The sequence below is a fragment of the Haliotis asinina genome, chromosome 7 (assembly GCF_037392515.1).
Source record: "Haliotis asinina isolate JCU_RB_2024 chromosome 7, JCU_Hal_asi_v2, whole genome shotgun sequence".
Classification (NCBI taxonomy): Eukaryota; Metazoa; Mollusca; class Gastropoda; order Lepetellida; family Haliotidae; genus Haliotis; species Haliotis asinina.
The window spans coordinates 29,177,496-29,198,858 of NC_090286.1; the positions used below are offsets into that span (position 1 = coordinate 29,177,496).

Sequence of the window (21,363 nt, forward strand, 5' to 3'; positions counted from 1 at the left end):
CTACGGCGTGACGAGCGAACGCTTTAACCACTTAGCTACCCCGCCACGACTACATCAGAGACAAGCACGAGTTTAACCAGTTCGTTAAAACACTTGTAAAACCAGCAGCACTTCAGGTTTTCCTGGCACAAGTTTTGTGTACAAGGTAGAACATAACTTATACAGCCTACAGCGCAAAGATGCACATACCACACACCCAGTTTTATTTCAGACCGGTGCAAGAGTCGGAACCAGTGATCCTATCAAGTGCTAAATATACCATTCCCAAAACTGAGATGCGACACACTGGAACAATGTGGATGTATGTGAATCTTCGTGTTGATAAATATATTTAGCATCGTTTAAATATAATTTAGATCATAATACTAGCATCGATTAAATAATTAAATAATTTAATAATTTAAGAAAAAGCGTCGCGTTTTATTTTATTTTACATTGACGAAATAGAAGCCTCTCAAACACTTGAATGACGAAATTTATTACTCTTCTATGAAATTTGTATTTATATTTTTCTGCCTCGTAGTGAACGTTCACGAAGTGTACAATCAACCTGCACAAGTGAACACAAAATATTAATAACATCCAACTTGCATCCTCGTGATTAAATAGTTTAATTTCCATGTAGTTTACGCTCCGCCAAGCAGTATTGCAGCTCGAAGACGGCGGTCTGGATATGATCGAGTCAGACAATCTACCAAATGACATAAGATGACATGCATTCATCATTCATGTCAGCGAGCATGACCAGCCGATCCCGTCAGTAGCTCCTAGCTACACGTGGGTTGTCAAGGCAGCCTCTAACCCTGATCCGCAAGAGAGCAGTACGTACAAGCAGAAAAATCAACAGAATCTCTCGTATATGGGCATGGAGATGGTCTTGTATATAAACAGTTTTTCATCCTTTCATCCTTTCTTAACCTAATGCAACCTTTATGCTGACATGCGTTTTATCTTTTCTTGTTCATTGCATCACTGGAACACAACCCTTTCTTTTATTATTTTAGCTATAGGGATACGTTTGTATTCGATTTAGCCTATATTTTACATGTGCTCTTGTAACTGCTGTTACAAGTCATCGAATGGAACCCGATATTACCTCAAGCCACAAAGGGGGTGGTGGGATAGCCCAGTGGGTAAGGCGTTCACTCATCACGCCGAGGACACTGGTTGTGTACAATGTGTTACCACACTGGTTAGTTATGTCTCGTGAAGATCCGACTTAGAATGGGTATTCAGTAACCAAGCTAACCGACTAACATGATCGGCTGGTCAAACGCGCTGACTTAGTTGACACGAGATATCATATATCAGAGTAGTGTACACGTAGTTCGATGCTCATACGGTTGATAAGTGGATTGTCTGGTCCCGGCTCGACAATTAACGGACCGCCGTCATATATCTGGAATATGTCTGAGTTGTGCGTTAAACAACCACCCAACCAGCCAAGTTATGATGTTTTTATACGTTTATATCGATCCAGTCATCGTCTAGACTTCTTAATATATAGCATAGCAATGCATTTACTACTCGATCGGCCGTGATTAGTGAATTTCATGCCGGTATGAAAAAATCCCCAAACACTGAGGGGAATTTGCTGAAAACAACCGTGCACAATTGTTGCTTAAATACAGATGTGGAACAGTGCAACCATGCGGTATCAAAAATAACCGATGCAACTTGTTCCGAAACGATGGGCGAGTTCGTGTTTACAGACACAGGGTTGAGCGACTCACGACAAACTGTGTACGAGATGTACATCCTTCTGGTTGTTGCATAGTATAGGGTGGGACTTGTGTTCATCAAAGACATTTGAATGCTCAAAGGCACAAACATAATCTTGAGACCACTAGTCTTGTGTTACAATCTGTGCGTCAACAGTTGAGGGGTTTCATCTTGCAACAGGGCAATGCACGTCTCCGTAGACTGATAAGCTTGGACAAAACTGCATCAACAACCTGAACGTCAACGTATTGCCCAGGTCAGCACAATCTCTGGATTAGACTAAGGCTTAGTCTCTGGATATATATAATTTCTATAGTAACAAACAATCTTCCAAGGGAGACCAGAGATTCAGAACCTGAGGAAATCTAGTCTTGCTTCATTTACGGCTTTAGCACTGCAGTGAAGGCTCGGCAGTGGGCAAATCAATGTGGCCCAGGGACTGTGAGACAGAGTATCTCTGGATATGAATCCGATAGAGCTTCTCTGGGATGATCTTGATAGACAGTTGAGACAACGGCAACCTCCACTAGTAAATCGACATCAGCTGGAATAAGGTCTCTTGGATCTGTGGTGCCGAATTTCTGCTGACGTCATCCGGTAGCTAACGTCACCCAAGCATGAGAAGACTTTGTTGGCACTATCGATTCAAGAGGTCATCACACACGCGACTGAATGCTTGGACAGTTCCATAATGTGACCTGAAACACCTATTGTTAATGATTTGTGATTGGGCAATGTGTCATTTTGACCCCACGTCTCCTGTGCTTGATTGAGTGACATGTAAACTATCGACCGGACATTGGTGATTCTGTTCCATTGTTGGTAAATGGTTATATTTTGTATAATAAACAATATTACTACTATGTATGTCCCGAAGTCTTCGTTATGGGCCATAACATCAGGTGATTTTAGTTTTATTTGCACGGTAGTTAATTACTTTTTCTCATTGCACTGGCATTTGCTTGTGAGATGCTAGGAAAATGGAACATCCCCTGTTTTTTTAATGGTGTATAAAGTCTGGATACATTCTGGATGACAACTTTGAAAATATATGATGATGCGACGTTTCAAAGATTACTTGATGGTGTGACACATTGTAAATAGGTCGTTATTTACAGTAACAATATTCTGTTAGGTATACAATTTCCTATACCACATACATATAAATAAGAACAGTATTCTATAAGTAAACAGGTTATACATTTATACATGCAATCCAAACAGGCATATACATAACTATAGGGTCACAAATTGAAAACATGTAATTGCAGTGAAGTATTAGTTACTAATATCCACTGGTCTTGTTTTTAAACAATTACATGCATACCATCATGCTGTCTACAATATCCCCAGTTGGATGTAGCTATGTCTGCTCATAGCTGTAAAGAGGACTGGGGTAGCCTTGTGGGTAGAGTGTTCGCTCGTCACGCCTAAGTACCGAATTCGATTCCCCGCATGGGTACAATGTGTAAAGACCATTCTGGTGTCTCCCGATGTGATACTGCTGGAATACTGCTAAAAACGACGAAAACCGCACTCGCTCGCTAATTTATAGTCGGGATAATCTGCACAACCATGGTTATAGAGCCTTTACCTATGCAGAATACGCATCGTGTGGGAAGGCGCACGTAAAATATCATCGTCAGCAGCGAGCGTTCTGAAATGTTTAACGCCACAATTTCACACTTGGGAACGATATGAACCTACACTGCAGTACCAAAACATCGCATCACAAACTAATAAAGTGGTCAATCACACATAGTATCACCTACTTCTAGAATGCAAATGAAGCAGATCAATGACAACAATTAACAGTTTTGCTTAAAACAACGAGATTTTCCCCCTAGAAAATCTCTCTCCTGCTTACTGTAGTACATGTTACATACTTTTTCTCTCTCATTTATAACATGGTAGGTATTGATAGCGAGGTGGAGAGATGATTGCATCGGATGTTGGCAATTTGGGACATGAAGTTCCCTTTCGTTGTGCCATCGTTGCCATGATTAGACTACCACCATTAACTCCATATAGTTACTGTTCTTACAGGACAAATATTCATAAGTCAATATTCTTAAACGAAAAACCACTCAGTGATGTTTGTATTGTTGTTTAATTGGAAATGTCAATATTATCTAACCAAAGAGAAATTTAATTTATGGTGTAAATGCAATAATGCAGCTGTGATGGTGCATCGGTAGTTTGGGACATACAATATCCAGTGGTAGATAAAAGGAGTCAACGAGCGTGTAATGGCCATCTCACCACACAAAGTAATAAGGGGGAGATAATAAGTTGTAGAGGGAATCCCCGCTAGGTGGCGGAGTTTTTCAGCATTAGCATAAAGTGGATTTGTTTTGGGCGCACACAAACGATGGCTTCTCAAACTCACAAGAAAAAAGTCTGCTATTATTATGACGGTAAGTGATTTTTCACAAGTTATTTTAGTAATCTGCAAATTTTAGGAAGTTTCTGCGCGATGGTTTTTAAATAAGCACTCATTCCCTTTGTCGGTCAGCGCCTCTGAGGAAACTTCCCATGCCGGTCTGTGTTGTCATTTCAAAGAAAAAGTATTATTATTGTTGTTTTATACAGAAACGTAGATTTCACGACATATTTATAGGCACATATTCGTTTTGATTTTTTGTGTAGTCATTAAATTTTCAACTTTCCTATTTACTCTGCATTAAAACTTAGTAGGAAAACATTGCTACGACACACGCGCAAAAAGTATGGAAGCCCCGTTTTCCGAATTATGGCGGTTCAATTTGGAATTTTGTATTGGCATCCAAAACGTCCCACGATTATTATATATGTCACTGTATGGTTACGGATATGAATTATTGGAGTTGTTTCATGAAGCCATCGCGACTGTTTAGCTATATAACGCGTTTTAGGCATAAAAAAATGTATTTGGGAAAACTATGGAACACCAGTGTTACTATTATGTTGGTGTACCAAGAAAAGTGATCATTGGTCCTGCAAATCACATCTTACCACTGCAAGATGTGCATGACTGATTAAGATGATTATCAGAGATGTGTGTAATTTAATGAATAGGCCTACTTAGGTGATGTTAATGAAAAGCTAAGGTCATGATAGCATGATGGTGTTTAAAATGAGGTTAGGCCTACAGATCAGTAATTTTGATCAAGTTGCTTCAGATGAAGAAATGAAATGATTCTATTGAAACATACTGTTTAATAGTTAAATTAATGATGATTGATCATTCCCTGTATATAATTTTGTATTTGTCCATGTAAAACTAAAACAATGTATCAATGACAAGTCTAATAAGGAACCGGAATAGGGTTTCATATTTCTGGTATTCACCTTCACTTTTATAGTTGTCTTATTCAGTTTAACCACATTTTGTAAATTAGTAATAAAATGTAAATAATGCACTGTTCACGAATGGTGTTTCAAAGTAACAGGACATCAGGTCCTGCAAGTTTCAGATGTCTGTCTGACCCACTGAAAATTCACAGGACCCACAGAATAAAATTAAACACACATTTCAGATTTAAAACTTCTCATAATTGGCATTGAAATTATTAACATTACATAATGACAGACATTAATAACATAAATTTATAAACAGTAAACAAGTGTCACATACCAGAAATGACAACTTCAGACAAAGTTATTGTGATATATTCAGTGAGACACTGGGACCAGCAGGTTGGGGACTTCTGTCTGACTGTTGGCAAATCTGCTGGATTTGTCAGAGGGTCAGACACTATTCGAGATAATGTTGTTAACCCATCATAATTATGTGTAATGGTCATGATGGTGTTGGAGACATTGTATTGTTGACATTGTAATATTTCCTAATGTGCAGTGCCACTTGAAATTAGGCATAGTTATGGATTATGAAGTCATCCTCCGTATTTTGTTATGTTGCTGTTTTTACAAAAATACTTTAATGGCAGCGAGTGAGGTTTTGATGTAGATTCTTACACTGTTTTCAAGCTAAAAGTGACATTGTGATGAAAAGTGTATGTACATGGTGTGTTGTGACAAACATCAGACTAGCATGAACAGCAGCATGTAATTGAGTAACAAGTGGCACATAACTGGGTAAGGCCAGGTGGGGAGTATAGCATGGGCCTTGGAGCCAGTAAGCAGCAGGATTAAATAGTAAAGCAACCAAAAATATTGTAATCCACACGAAAAAGTGGCTGTATCTAATGAACAGAAAGTTGTTTTCCATAACATCATAAGCTACATTGTTGGCGATAAAATGGTTTATGGTGTCATTTAAAGTATACAAGTTATGGGAAATGAAGGATTGTATAAATAATCATTTTAATTTTAAATATTTGGATAGCATCATGACAATCATCATGATAAAATTCATCAAATTAATGCTGATGGTTTGTATTGAGGGTGAAAGAAAGCCCATAAGCCTTGAAGCACAAATTCCATAGCATTCCAGTTTGCTGTTAAATTTAATGTACTGCCTGTGATTTAAATAATCATTGTGGACAGTGTTTCCCCCAGACATAAAAATTTAGGAGTCATAATGATTCCCTGGTGTCATGAGAGGGGTTCAGGGACATAGTTTTGAGAGACAACTTCAGCAGTTTGGAACTTTCACCAAGATGTCAACTGTGATTGTTAACAGCAATGAAGAACAAGGTAATGCAGATAAGATCAGCACTGAGCAGTTAACTGCCAAACATTTAGTTTTAGAAGTTTAGATTATCTGAACAAAGGATTGTGTCAGCAATGGTGCAAGCTTCTGAATTTACTGCATATTTGAGGTAATTTGTGTGTCAAATATGCAGGTTTTCTGCATCGTGGTGGACAGTGTATGGGTCTGTCTATTGACCCTTGAGCCATGCACCAGTGGTATCAGAGTCTTGGATGCCCTTAATTGTGAAGCGTTTGGATTACCACAAGGACTTTCATGCTTAATTTTGAACGTAAACATTACAGCTTACACATGATATCTTTGTTTGGAAAATACATTTCATATTCATTTTGGAAATTCTTGACAATAATAAATATTTCAGGTGACATTGGAAACTACTACTATGGACAGGGTCACCCCATGAAGCCCCACAGAATACGAATGACACACAATCTTATTCTCAACTATGGACTGTACAGGAAGATGGAGATTTATGTGAGTAGATGTGAAATTATGCATCGGTGTCAGCTGAGCTGAACATGATCAGAATTAAATGCTGGAAAGAACAAGCACAGTAACTGATTAAAGTAACTGAAGCGATCGGTTTGATGGTCATTTGAAATTGTTTAAGGTGCCACAATTTGTTGTTAAGAGTTGCATCCCTTTGCGATGCCTGGATCCATGAACCAAGGTTCTATTTCTGTGATGTTGTGTAATAGGGCTCCTTTGATTTTTAAGCATGTTATTTACACATGCTCAACTCTTTTGATTTCCTCCTTAAATGAAGTTGACGTGTTCATGTGTATTGAATGAACACCCAGAACACTTCTTAGATGTACACTCTATCAAAGATAAAACAGTTTTACCCTTATTAACAGAGGCCACACAAAGCTACAGCTGAAGAAATGACCAAATTCCACAGTGATGATTACATCAAGTTTTTACGGAGCATTCGTCCAGACAACATGTCAGAATACAACAAACAGATGCAGCGATGTAAGTCTGGCAAAGATTTCCTTGTTTTAGTAGTTTTGTTATATGTTAGAGCATTAATGAACTTTAATGATACTTTTCATATATCTTTTTTTCACCATTCCAAAAAGGTTGTTTCACCCCATAACTGGAGTCAACGGAATGTTTAGCTGTGACAGTGTTATTGTTAACAATTGTCAAATGTGCTTCTAATTCTTTTACTCTCCAAACTGAAGGATATGCAGGGCTCCAGATAATTTTCCAACATTTTGAGTACATACTTCTTATTTTTTTTCAATAACTGAGTACTGAGGGCAATTTAATGGAGTTGCAGTGATCTTGTGTTTTGTTTCATATGTACACCACAACATTGCTACTCTTGTGCAAATAGCCTTATAGGTCAATAAACAATAAAACAGGGCAGTATTGTTGTATGTATGGATAAAAAATGTCCATATGGAAATAATTTAGAAAGCGTAGCAGGTACACATCACAGCAATGGTGTACAGTCAGTGGTGTAGAATTTTGACTGAGGTATTTATCTGGAGCCCTGGACGTATATTTTTTTTGTCTCTCTGGGTGAAACAAAATATGAGTTGTACACATACTAATATTTTATGTGCTGACATATTGCTGTCTGTCTGTTGCAGTCAATGTTGGTGAAGATTGTCCAGTGTTTGATGGGATGTATGAGTTCTGCCAGCTATCTACTGGAGGCTCTGTAGCTGGTGCCGTCAAACTAAATAAACAGGCAGCTGATATTGCTGTCAACTGGGCAGGGGGTCTTCACCATGCCAAGAAATCAGAGGCCTCTGGCTTCTGTTACGTTAATGACATTGTCTTGGCTATCTTGGAACTTCTCAAGTGAGTTAAATGCTCTTTCCATTCCTTTGGGTTGGTTCATCGTAACAGGTTTAAAACTGTTGTTAGATATTATCAAGAAACAATACATGGAACTGAAGGTTTCACATAAGCATGTGTGTATGACTACAAGTTTTTACTATTCATCTTCTGTGTTCTCATGTGTGGCATGTAGTTTCAGCATTATCAAGGAGCTATTCAACATTCTGATAATTCAGCATAATATGGTAGAATGAGACGGTCATTGTAAAGATCTTTAGTATCTCCTCAGGAATTTGTGAAGATCTGCCTTGGGATATTCAACTATTTCTGTATTTTCAGGTACCATCAGCGTGTGTTGTATGTCGACATTGACATTCATCATGGTGATGGTGTAGAGGAAGCTTTCTACACAACAGACCGTGTCATGACTGTATCATTCCATAAGTACGGTGAATACTTCCCTGGCACTGGAGATCTCAGGGTATGCTACCTCTCTCAATTGCCTTTTTATCCATGTAGGATTCTAGTAAATTTAAAGATTCTAGTATTGGGTGCCTGTGATTTAAAATACATTGATAAAGAGGAGTAATTTTGCTTATCCTGACTAAAGCTTATTATGCTTATCTCATCCCTCTATGCGAAGATAGCGGAACACTTGAAATCCCTTGAAGTTCCATTGTAATTGAAATGAACGTGTATTGCACTCACTCACCGGAAGCCTCCTTTACCCGCCAATATCATCACATGACAAGTCATATTTGTCACTCTCCCCTTCATCACCCGATGAGGATGAGGCACTTTGGTTCCTGATACAATGATAAGGTTTTGCTTATATTTCATGAGCATACTACAAGGTACTGATAAAGGCTACACCAGCACTCACAAGAGACCCAGCAACTCTTCATGTACGCCAGGGATCAACAAGACAAGGTAGCTGATGCCATATCATCTTTACTAGAGACAGGAACTACATGTGAATCGAAAGAACTACATCTGAACCATTTAACACCAGGATTCTACTCCCCATATTATCTAGTACCCAAGGAACTCCCAAGGAAAAGTTTCAACTCATCTACAACACAAAGGAGTTCAACAAGGATTATCTACTAAAACAAAAACAGTTCAGAATGATCCATCCACCACAGCTGCAGCATCTCATCCGTCCAGCGGGTTGTCTAGCCAGCATCGATCTACAAGACATCTTCTGATACATCTGGACTCCAGGAAATATCTGTGCTTCCTATTCAACGGTTAGAACTACTAGTGGATGGTTCTACCATTTGGAGTATTTTACGCCCTGGTGACTCAGGTCACCAAGCCCAACCTCACCTACCTACATCGGCAAGGACTTTGCAGCACCTTTTACCTGAACGACTGCATTCAAGCTCATCATGAGACAAGTCAACTCAGACCACAGTTATGGCCTGATTTCACCTTCAGACTGCTAACTGAACTCGGATGGCTTGTGAATCTACGGAAGTCAGAAATAGAACCTCAGCAGGATCTTCAATTTCTAGGGATTCGATTCCTGCCTCTGTTGAACCACATTGTCATGTCTGAGGATCACCACGACAGTGGCAGTTTGTACTTGATCTGCTCACTTTGGAGCAGGAGTTGACCAGACAGATTTACAACATTGCAATGGTTCTGATTCAGCACCTTAACACCTTGGATCGGATAGTGCTGCTGGACAACTTCAGACCATATCTGTTATGGTGGGCTCACCAACTGAATGTCTGCACAGGGACGTATTTGCAAGAGCTGGTTTATAACAACCACCTCTACGCTACAAGGTTGGGGTACTGACCTGGACAACGAGGTGGCAACAGGAATCTGGATGAGCAACGAACACATTCTGTATATCAACCACTTGGTGGTGAAAGCTGTAATCAACACAGTACGTCATTGGTCGACAGCATTGAGGAACAAACTACTGATGGTACACACCAACAACTCTACAGTAGTGTTCTATATACGAGGGTTGGCTGAAAAGTTCTAAGCCTCACTGTGAAAAAAAGTTAGAAAGTCCACGTTTGTAATTTATTTTTTTCTACATAAGTCCCCTTCCAAGTTCACACACTTTTGCCAGCGATGCTTCAAGACCCGAATCCCGGTCAGGAAGAAATCTTCTTCAGCTACCCTTAAAAAAATCAGTCACAGCGGAAATGACGTCATCATTACTTGCAAAATGGTGACCGGCGAGTTCCTTTTTCATTTTGGGGAACAGGTGGAAGTCAGAAGGAGCCAAATCAGGTGAATAAGGAGGATGGTCAATGAGTTCAAAGCCATAATCGCGGGTTGTTGACATGGCCACCACCGATTTGTGAACAGGCGCATTGTCTTGGTGGAAGAGGACGCCTTTAGTGATCATCCCTCGTCGTTTGGCTTTGGTTGCTTCTCGCAACTGGTTCAGTAGATCAGCATAGTATCTGCCGTTGATAGTTTGACCTCTTTCAAGATAATCAATGAGCAGAATACCCCTGGAATCCCAAAAGACTGATGCCATCACCTTTCCAGCTGAAGGAACAGACTTGGCTTTCTTCGGAGCTGGTGAATCAGGATGCTTCCACTGTTTTGACTGTAGTTTTGTTTCTGGTTGAATGAGATGTATCCAGGTCTCATCCATGGTTACAAATTGTGCCACAAAATCATCGGGATCTGCTTCAAAGCGACGCAAATTGTCAAGGGACGTCTGGAACCTGACACGTTTCTGTTCTGCTGTCAAGAGCTTTGGCACCCAGAAACTTTAGTCATTCCTAATTCGTTGGTGATAATATGCTCAACCCTCTCATGAGAGATGTCCACTAGACTAGCAATATGTCGAGTAGTCAATCGTCGATCATCCATCAACATATCGAGCACTCGCGTGATGTTTTCTGGAGTGGTTGCTGTTGAAGGCCTTCCTGAGCGTGGGTCATCATCAAGGCTTTGCCACGCTTAAATTCTGCAGCCCACTTCTTTACTGTGGAAAATGAAGGAGCATCATCCCCTAGAATGGAGACCATGTCAGCATGTATCTGTGTTGGGTACATCCCTTTCTTTTGCAAGTACTTGATGACTGCCCTGTATTCAGTTTTGTCCATTTCTGATGATTTCAGAGGGTAGGTTTACCAAAAGAGCTGTAGTTGAGATAAAACTATTAGTACGTTTGTAGTTCTTGTGTCTATGATTCACTAAATGATTTTCCTCATTGGTGGCAAACACCTGTCTCTACCTGGTGGGGAAAAACCACTCAGGCTGAGAACTTTTCAGCCAACACTCATAACTAAGCAAGGACTGACATGATCTCACACTCTGCTACAGCTGACATTGTTGTCAACTTGAACGTCCACATAAAGGCATGTCACATCCCAGGTGCTCACAACGTCATGGCCATTGGTCATGCTTTCTACAACCATCTTCAATGGAATAGATGCTACATCGAGAGGCATTTAGACTCATCAGTCAGACATTCGGATCTCTACAAATAGATCTATTTGCCATATGTTTCAACAAGCAGATACCAACATTTGTATCTCCAGTGCTGGATCTGTTAGCGTGGGCAATAGATGCTCTCAGCATCTCATGGGAAAGGCTGAATGTCTATGCGTTCCCCCTCCAGTACTACTGCCAAAAGTCACCAGAAAGATAAAACAGATGAGGCGGGTGCAGCTGATTTTGGTCATGCCTTCGTGGCCATTGAGAGATTTGTTCCCACTACTCATCAAGGGACTAGGACAACTAACATGACTGCCAGGTTGAAGAACGTACCCGTCATCCTCCAAAGAAACATTCGGTAATCCGAAATTGTTCCAGCTTCATGTCTGGATCATATCAAAGCCTGCTTCAAACATCAAGGATATCCTACTAGAATGGTGAAGGCACTCACCCTAGCTCAACGTAGATCTACCTGCACCTTATACAACGATAAATGGATGTGGTTTGAAAGATATGCCAGAAATAAAGGCTTCACTGCAACGAAGGCCACAGTAGCAGGCTACTCATGTCATCTATGACATACCGGAGGACTGAAAGATTCTACACTTTCGACAGACTTGGCGGCCTACAGCTCTGTTATCACCATGAAAACAGGGAACAAGGTGACTCATGTACCGGAACTACTTGCCTTGCTACGTTCGTTCAAGCTGGAAGACCAATAACGCAGATTTTAGTCATTGTGAGATTGTGCTTCTAGGAGTGAGATGGGATTTCATCTAAAAAAATCAACTGTCCGGACATCCAGACAGATAATTCCACATTCCGGCATTATCTGGTCCATACGATACATAGGATTTATCATTATGCCCAGTCATAGCTTTGAAAGTGTATTTCCAGTGAATGAAAACAAGGAGACCACGTTTCAAGCACCTATTCATCCCATTATCTACAGACACACCTATGGAAATATCCTGCAACACTATCTCAGTGTGGATGAAAGCTGTTATGCAGAGGGCCTGCAGAGCAGCAGGATTTGAAGCCCCGCAAGTTTCCACTCCACCCGAAGTGAGAGCCTTGGCATCGACAGTTGCTCTGCATGGAAACTGCTTGAAAACAACTATAATGGAAGTCTGCTTTTGAAAATCAAATACTGTGTTTGACAACCACTTCCTATGGGACATTGCCTCGGAGGACATCACTGGCATTCATCAATTTAGGCCACTTGTTGCACAACAACTAATGGTTCCACAAAGGTGCTGGGTTTCACTCACTCTTTTATCACGTGACTTGTTGAGACCCTCTGCAGAGTATAATGGTTGGGAGTCTATACGCACATCTTGAAAAGGCTAGCAATAGTAGCATGAGTGATTACAACCCTGTACTTGTAATGAAGATACTTGTACATGAAGGAGGAGCGTGACTGGTCTTGATAGAAATCTTGACATACTGATGAACCCGTATTAGATAAGCCACGACCTGACAAATGACCCCAGTTTGCATATATGGGAATGCCCTCCAGAACATTCCGTTTGAAAAAATGAGTTGTCGTCAGGTTGTCGTCTCCAATTTTAAAAATTCAATTTCCTGGTGCGAATCATGTCTGCAGGACATGTGTTAAACAAAAATGACATTGAGTTCACGCCACGATCAGTGTGTATTGCACCTGCTTAATCTCTGATGTATCTCATGTATCTGTAGCAACCAAGCAGATTTATCTGCATTCCCTGTCCCGCCTACTTGTCCCAAACTCATTTACTGTACAGGCTCATCTAATGCATGTCAAGCAGTAGAGGACTTGCGCAGTTGCATTAGACACTAGCAGAACACTAGCTGTGCTATTATATCATCACGTTCCAGTCAACAAATGCTTCATGACTGGATGTTATCCCCCACCCATCTGACAGATGAATATTGGAAGAACAGGATTGAACTACCGCTGTTAATAGTGTTATAGTTCCCGAAAGGGGTGAGTACTGGACATACTTCTATGGCAGTCAACAGAATCCTGAATCCAGAATCCTTGTCTTGACCTTCAGATTCCTTCAGATCTGTAAGCATAATAAGTATGAGTCAAGATAAGGACATATATGTATTTTTCTGAATAAAATTCATATTAAATACTTTTCCTGACTCGTGACGTCAAGCTCTCCCAACCACCCCTTTCAGGCATACTGAATTCTCATGTCGGGCTTAAGAAATTTCAGAGAGAGAGACAAGCATGTAAAACTGATGGTATTTTATATTTGTATTAAGCTTGTTATTTTCCCTCTCCAGGTATAGTCCTTTGCAATTTCAGGGTGTGGTTTATATCTTGACAGTTTGTTTTGTCATTTGATCTCTTCCAGTTGATTAATCTGTATTTACAAAGCCCTGTTCTTCCTCTGCAGGACATTGGGGCTGGTAAGGGGAAGTACTATGCTGTGAACTTCCCCCTCAGAGATGGAATCGACGATGAGTCATATGAAAGTATTTTTAAACCGGTATGTTTATATCTTCTGTTTGATGAAGTTAAGTACTTTCCATGGCTTCCATTGAATCAATGTAGTCAGAAATTAGTAATAATTGAAGTGCCACAGTAATAGACTTTTACATATTTATATTGAACTTGAATTTGTTGGACTTTTGAAATGTTTTTTTTTTCCATGATTCGAAATAGTAGGATATATTTCAACTGGGAGTTAAGTTAATGTTACCATGCTAACACTCATTGTCCATCATGTATATGACTTTCAGTCTTTCTTTATGCTATGCTTATTTCACTGCAAGGTGATCATGAAAGTGATGGAGATGTACCAGCCCAGTGCTATTGTACTGCAGTGTGGAGCAGACTCTTTGTCTGGTGATCGACTCGGATGCTTCAACCTCACCCTCAAAGGTAACTGCATGTATCTGACATACCTGTGATATTCATGTCTGTGCTTAAATTTCAAGGCAGTAAAACTAAAAGGGACATGAGCAGTCAGTTCAGGCGAGACTGCAGAAACCTATCATCATGGGTTACAACTGTAGTTTATCCTGTTTCTTTGTCAGCATTAAGCACATGCTTGTGGATTGTATCAAAGTGATCAATGTCTCAGATCAACATTTCTTTTCCACAGTTGGGGTAAAAATAAGTTCACTTTTATGTCAAACATAATATGTTGGTCTAGCACGGCTAGGACAGTCTTACCCTTCATTCTTATCACTTTACAGCTCTAGCTTGATATCAGTTTGCCTTACTTGCTGTGAAAGACAATCTCATTGTTTTTCTTTCAACCAGTCTGTTACTTAGCTTACTGTTGCTCTCGTTTAATGTTGGTGGAATTGTTTGGCAGGGCACGGAAAGTGTGTTGAGTACATGAAGAAGTGGAACCTGCCAGTCCTACTGCTAGGAGGAGGAGGCTACACTATCAGGAATGTTGCCCGCTGCTGGACTTTTGAGACATCTATAGCCCTTGCAGTCGACATGGCTAATGGTATGCGTGTTATTGTATTACTCATAGTGGTAAAAGTGGTACATGTTGAATGTATCTTTTTTATGGAATGTCTTCAGTGTTTATGATCAGAATTGACCCCTGACGGTCCCGGGGTAGAAAAGGCATTCAGCAACTGATGCTTGCCATAAAAGGTGACTATGCTTGTCGTAAGAGGCGACTAACGGGATTGGGTGGTCAGGCTTACTGATATGGTTGACACGTCACTGGTTCCCAATTGCACAGATTGATGCTCATAATGTTGATCACTGGATTGTCTGGTCCAGACTTGATTCTTTACAGAACACCGCCATATGGCTGGAATATTGCTAAGTGCAGCGTAAAACTGAATGATTTTGCTGAGGGAAATTTAAATGTGTAATTAATTGTATGTGAGACTGAGCATTTGAATAAAAAACACTAGATTTGTTTTCAGTTCTTTAGTTCATAAGAATTACATTGTGTGTTTTTATGTTTCAGAGCTGCCCTATAATGACTACTTTGAATATTATGGACCAGACTTCAAACTGCATATCAGTCCTTCCAATATGGCCAATCAGAACACAACAGAATACCTGGATAAAATCAAGTAAGTTTGAAAGATGAATCAAATGAATGAGGAGTGACATCCAGGAGTGGATGAATGGATTTAAGCATCACATTTACAAGTATTTGTCCCGATAAGTAAAAAAGAATTTCACTTGTTGGAATAATGTAAAGAAGAACTAAGTTTCACAGTTTCACAATTTCCAGTCAAGATCTAAATGTTGTAATAAGGAAAAGGTTTGAAACTGATATGTTGTCTTTCTGTAGTTCGGATGATCTATAACTGTTAGATTGATATTGGCCATAAAGGGCAACCATGCTTGTTGTAAGAGGGGACTAACGGGATCACGTGGACAGACTTGCTGACTTAGTTGTCACATGTCATCGGTTCCCAATTGCGCAGATTGACGCTCATGTTGATCACTGGATTGTCTGGTCCAGACTCGATTATTTACAGACCACCCCCACATGGCTTGAAAATTGCTGAGTGCACTCACTCACTAGATTGATATATCTAATCAGGGTACAAGCTGAGTGGTATTTTGAATGATTAAAGATAACATTGAATGACTGACAGCTTTTTCCAGAATGTTGTACCTCTTTAACTGACAAGGAGAGACACATTCACAGCCACTTTCAGCTTATCATATTGCTGATAATTTGTTCTGATTTACCTGTGATTTTTATTGGACTAAATCATGTTTTCAGGACTCGTTTGTTTGAAAATCTGAGGATGCTTCCTCATGCACCAGGTGTTCAGATGCAAGGTAAGTAGTATCAGAATAACATTTTTTGTTCCCGGAGTCTTTCAGATTCACTTACTTAAACTTGATTATATAGGGGCCGAACTTGATTAGATAGGGGCAAAATAATCAGATAGGAATATGTTATAGTAAGAACTTGATATTGTACAAATTTAAGTCCACTTGTGAAGATCTGGTCTTCAGTAACCCTTCATTGTCCCAAGAGGAGACTAACAGTATCAGGTGGTCAGGCTTGCTGACTTGGTTGACACATGTTGTCTGCCAGTTCCATAGATGAATGCTTGTGCAGTGGATTACTGGATTGTCTGATCCAGACTCGATTATTCACAGACGCTTCCATATTGCTGGAATATCATAGAGTGCAGTGTTAATCAACAACCAAGCAAATTTAAGTCACTTGTTAAATGTTGCCTGGAATGGAATGAAATTCACTCACTCTTGTAAATGCTAGATCCCCTCTCTCTACTAAATCGTTCACCAGACACATTTCTTGTTTTCTTGCAGCCATACCAGAGGATGCTATCCAAGATGATAGTGAAGATGAGGAGAAGGAAAACCCAGATGAGAGGATTTCAAGTATGTAATTATACCCCCACTACAATGTAACAGGGGTATATAGCATTCCTTCCATCCGTCCATCCTTCTCTCCTGAAACTTTGTCTAGAGTATATATCTTAAAGTTTACTTGCTAGGTTCACCAAACTTCAAATACAAGTTAAACATATCCTATTGATATGCCTTTTGTCCTTTTGTTATTTTGAAGGTTTTGACTTTTTGTTTTTGCTTTTTCCATTTAAACATGACTTAGTTCCAACTGTGTTTTGTGGTTTTGTCTGGAACATATCTCTTAAAGTTTACATGCTAGGTCCACCAAACTTTACACACATGTTAATTATTACCTTACCATGTCCCTCTGGCTATTTTGAAGTTTTGCAGAATTTTGTTTTTTGCTGTTTCCAGGGAAATAATACTTAGTTTTGTATGTATTTGATACTTTTTCCAGAGGATAGCTCTTAAAGTTTACGTGCTAGGTTCACCAAACTTCACATACATGTTAATCATTACAGGCAAATATGTATGTAATTAATGTAGATTCTTGCTTCTTTAGGAACTTACCATAATAGAATTTCTGTTAAAGGGGAGTTTTTATGTTGCAGTTCGAGCCAGTGACAAGCGAATTGCATGTGATGAAGATCTGTCAGACAGTGAAGATGAAGATGGAATTGGACGCAGAGACAGAATGAACTACAAACCCAAACCCAAGCGAGCTCGTAATGAAGATGAGAAGAAGGATGGAGACAAAGGTTGGTTTTCATACCTGTATCCATATACATGTACTCTGTCTGATATCATATGACAGGCTACACAGTTAAACAGAGGGAAGGAAATATATATCGGTTGATTGTTTGTATTACTTTGAGCTAAAAACTGGGTACTTCTCATTGTAACTTGCCACTGTGGTGTAGTTAATAGACAGTCTACTTGGTGAACAAAAGATCTATGGATAGATCACAGGGACTTGTACCAAAAGACGGTAGAAGATAAAATATGTTGTCACCTAGTCTGGTACAAGGCAAATAAGTACTGGTTGACCAGGAATCAGTTTACTGTGCCAGAGGAGTTTTATACATGTTTTACTGTTATTCTGTCTCATTGGGCTAGTTTATGGAACAGCAAAAGAAACACAAGTATCAAAAAGTGAAATCTCATAAACTAAATTATTACTTGAAAAAATAGCAAGAGTTGCATTTCTTTTGCTGTTCAGTATATTCAGAACAGGTAGAAATCTGCCCAGGTGTTCATAAATGTGAATGCATGCACATCGCCAGATCATTCAAACATCAATTCTTCTTCTACTGACCTTGTAACATGAACATGGGAATCTGCACCTGAAATGATTTCTTCTATGCACTAAAATGGGGAATGTGATTGCTGCCCATGCTTACTGGTTTGTCAGATGGGGATTACATAATCAACAGGCTTGTATGATGTGAATAAAATGTTGCTGACTACAGCTGTATACAGCATTACTCACTGCTGATGTGTTTAGTTTGTGTATGTGTAATACAAGAAACATAACTGCATTTATTATAGACTCAAAAGATGACAAGAAGGATGTCAAGAAAGAGCCTGGTGAGGCCAAAGATGAGAGCAAGCAGGCAGCAGGGTGAGTTGTGCCTAAAAATCACCTTCTCATGTTTGAAATGATCAGTGACACATAGGCCATACAAATAGGACCCTACAAATGTGAAAAAAATATCAGTGAAAAACACTGTTGTTTTTAACTATTTGTAAACCAAGAAATATGCAGACTCAGTAAAACCATCAATATGAGACCTCACCCTATCATTTTGTTGTATGTTGGAAGCAGTGTGGACAAAGAATGTTCCAGTAGTGACCACTCCTTTAATCGGGCATTTTGTTTTTTCTTTTCAGTGTTGGACTCATTGAATATTCATACTCCTGTGTGCATCTTACTTTTTGTTCTAAATTGACTTATTTCTTCTGTTTCCATTTCAGTGATGATAAGAGTGAAGGAAGTGAAAAGAAAGGTATGTTGAATGGGATAGATCACCTAGTTATGTTACTGATATTAGTGTGTTAAAGCTTTCTGCTTAAGAGTCACTCACATAACTCCTTAGATCCAAACTGACAATGTCAAGTTTGTACATGCAGTGTCCAGATTTAAGTGTACTCTTCATTTCTCCGGTAGGCATTGAAATGATCTTTTCCTGTTCTTTTTAATCATTTTCCAAAGGGCAGTCCATGCCAAAAGCTGGGTATGTTTGTCTATTATTTGTTGTATCTATTGCAGAGGCTGCCAAAGAAGCTGGTGCTCCCGAAAGTAAGGAGTCGGACCAGAGCAGCCAGGAACCCACCAAGATGGAACATTGAGCTTCGTAATAATTAGGACATGGATTAAGGCACAGCTGTATAAACTCACTTCATCCTATCCTGTTCATGGTGTATCAGTCACCCTTCACTATGGTTGTAAAACAGAAAATAGGATACAGCTGTTTATGTGCTGGTGATGTATGACAGCACTGATTCCTGGACACTCCTTTTCCGGTGGAATGAATTGTATCGAACAAATGTGCTACTTAGCAAAGCTCGTGCAGCTATAAGTCAGGTTGTTTATGTCTGTGAACAGACAATCCCAATGGTAATCATGAGACTCAGCATATCATTTTTATCTTGCTCATTCATCATCTTTACCCTTTATATATTTCCATGATATTTTGTATTTTTAGGTGTGAGTAATGAGGTTGATATCTCTCAATTGTCGCAGGGACGTTTTTGAAGTGTTTCGTATCTCGGACGCATGTCTCCATCAGTGCTATGTATTCACCATGACATCTTGCCTTGGAGTTGAACTTAATTCATCAGTTATCATTCCCACACAGCTGACAACTAATTACGTCGCTTGAACACATGCTCAGACCACTCCTTTGATGCGTTCTCAGAGGTTGGATTAATTAAACTGTTTGCCCTGGTGAAAAATTTGGAATTTACTGAAATTTTACCAGTGGACAGTTAAAGTGACATATTGTTTTTGAAATGAAGATTTAAATAAGTATTCAGTATGAAAGATTTATTAATTTTCTCAACGTTTGCAGAGAAGGCAATGGGTTTCATTGATTAAAGGAATAGAAGAAGGACTGGAAGGGTTTCTGGTATCCCAATTGGTTAAAACTGAAAGCAACCGCAATGTTATTGCTGACAAAGATGGTAGTAAGTGTACATAATAATAATTGTCTTTGGTACAGCATCAATTGACAATGACTTACAATCATGATCACAATGTGTTTTTAGAAAATTCTTAAACATCCAAAGAGGATCAAGCCGTCAAAATTGTAAAAACATATCTTGAATGCTTTGTTTGTAAATGAAAGGCTGTACATAGAATTGAGTAACTGCACTCCATTTGGAATTTTTGCTTTTTCTCTATTATTGTATTTATCTCTTGATCTGGGTTATTAATCAAGTCTTTAAACAGTAAATCCTGGTTGTTTTATTTTGGGTGATATGTTCTGGTCTAGTCAGTTCCAAGCTTGTTGCCAAGTCATAGCTGGAACAGAAATGAGCCCATTTCTTGACCATATTGATGCATGTACCATATCATATTACTGCAATGTTCGGGGAAAAATAGTATTTTTGTCTTAACTTTTGTACATATTGCTTGACAAGTATCATGTTTAATCACATTATTAGATTTTGGATTTTTGGACTTTCATACTAATTTTCCTTAGTTTTATGCAGAATCATTTTCATTTTGAATGAAACACTCACTGAAACTCACTGTAATAAACATTTGAAAGTATTTTTTGTGCATATTGTGTTGCTTTTCTGAACACATTCCCTTTACATTTCCATCTTCAGTTTATTGATATTTTCAGCTTGTTTTTATGTGTGCATGAATGAGACAGTTTACAATTTGAGAAATTGTTTACCCATAGAACATTTGGAGGCATATACTTAACAAAATGATAGGACAAAGGTTTGTACCTATACTAGGACAGTAGAACTCCAGCTGTATAAGGATATGAAAACTTTACTCCATCACAGACTTATTAATGTCACACACGGTGTTGTGAAAGTGTATTTAAACTGGACATACTATACTAACAAGAAACAAATACTTGGTATACAACAATATGATACTGGAATATTCAATGTTTCTGTTCATTAACATTATTTGTAAGGGATAACAATAACACAACATACTTTGTTCATTCTTACAGAACAATACATAGTAATATCACAGTGAGATGTATGGATTAAGCATTGTCCATGGCTAGTCCATGGTCTTGATGCTGTGGAAGTCCACATCATGGCCAGGGTTTGACAGGACAGCTTTCACATCCTGGAACAGTGCAAAAACAAACATGAAAAGGGATTTGTTTCTATTTCTAATACTTAACACAACATTCAAACTCCAAATGTCTGTTACCTCTGTATGACATCTCAATCATATTTTCATGATGAAGGACAAACTTTATGGATGAACAACTTC

At 39.1% G+C, this 21,363-nt stretch overlaps 2 protein-coding genes across 3 annotated transcripts in view; one reads left to right on the plus strand and one right to left on the minus strand.

The window, feature by feature from the left end:
- Positions 1 to 4,005: 4,005 nt before the first annotated feature.
- Positions 4,006 to 20,670, plus strand: LOC137291075 (probable histone deacetylase 1-B). The gene is made up of 15 exons (XM_067822360.1): positions 4,006 to 4,139; positions 6,738 to 6,850; positions 7,234 to 7,351; positions 7,978 to 8,191; positions 8,510 to 8,651; positions 13,975 to 14,067; positions 14,354 to 14,462; positions 14,902 to 15,042; positions 15,520 to 15,628; positions 16,294 to 16,352; positions 16,854 to 16,925; positions 17,507 to 17,653; positions 18,444 to 18,516; positions 18,870 to 18,901; positions 19,165 to 20,670. The coding sequence occupies exons 1-15, from the start codon at positions 4,094 to 4,096 to the stop codon at positions 19,242 to 19,244; spliced, it is 1,548 nt and encodes a 515-aa protein (XP_067678461.1). The 5' UTR covers positions 4,006 to 4,093; the 3' UTR covers positions 19,245 to 20,670.
- The window catches only part of LOC137291073 (sperm flagellar protein 2-like), a 47,189-nt gene continuing 45,752 nt past the window's right edge, over positions 19,927 to 21,363 (minus strand). For both annotated transcript variants that reach the window (XM_067822352.1, XM_067822351.1), the window contains one exon: positions 19,927 to 21,213. In XM_067822352.1, the coding sequence (XP_067678453.1) occupies positions 21,145 to 21,213 (69 nt within the window). In that variant the 3' untranslated portion in view covers positions 19,927 to 21,144. The remainder of the gene's footprint in view (positions 21,214 to 21,363) is intronic.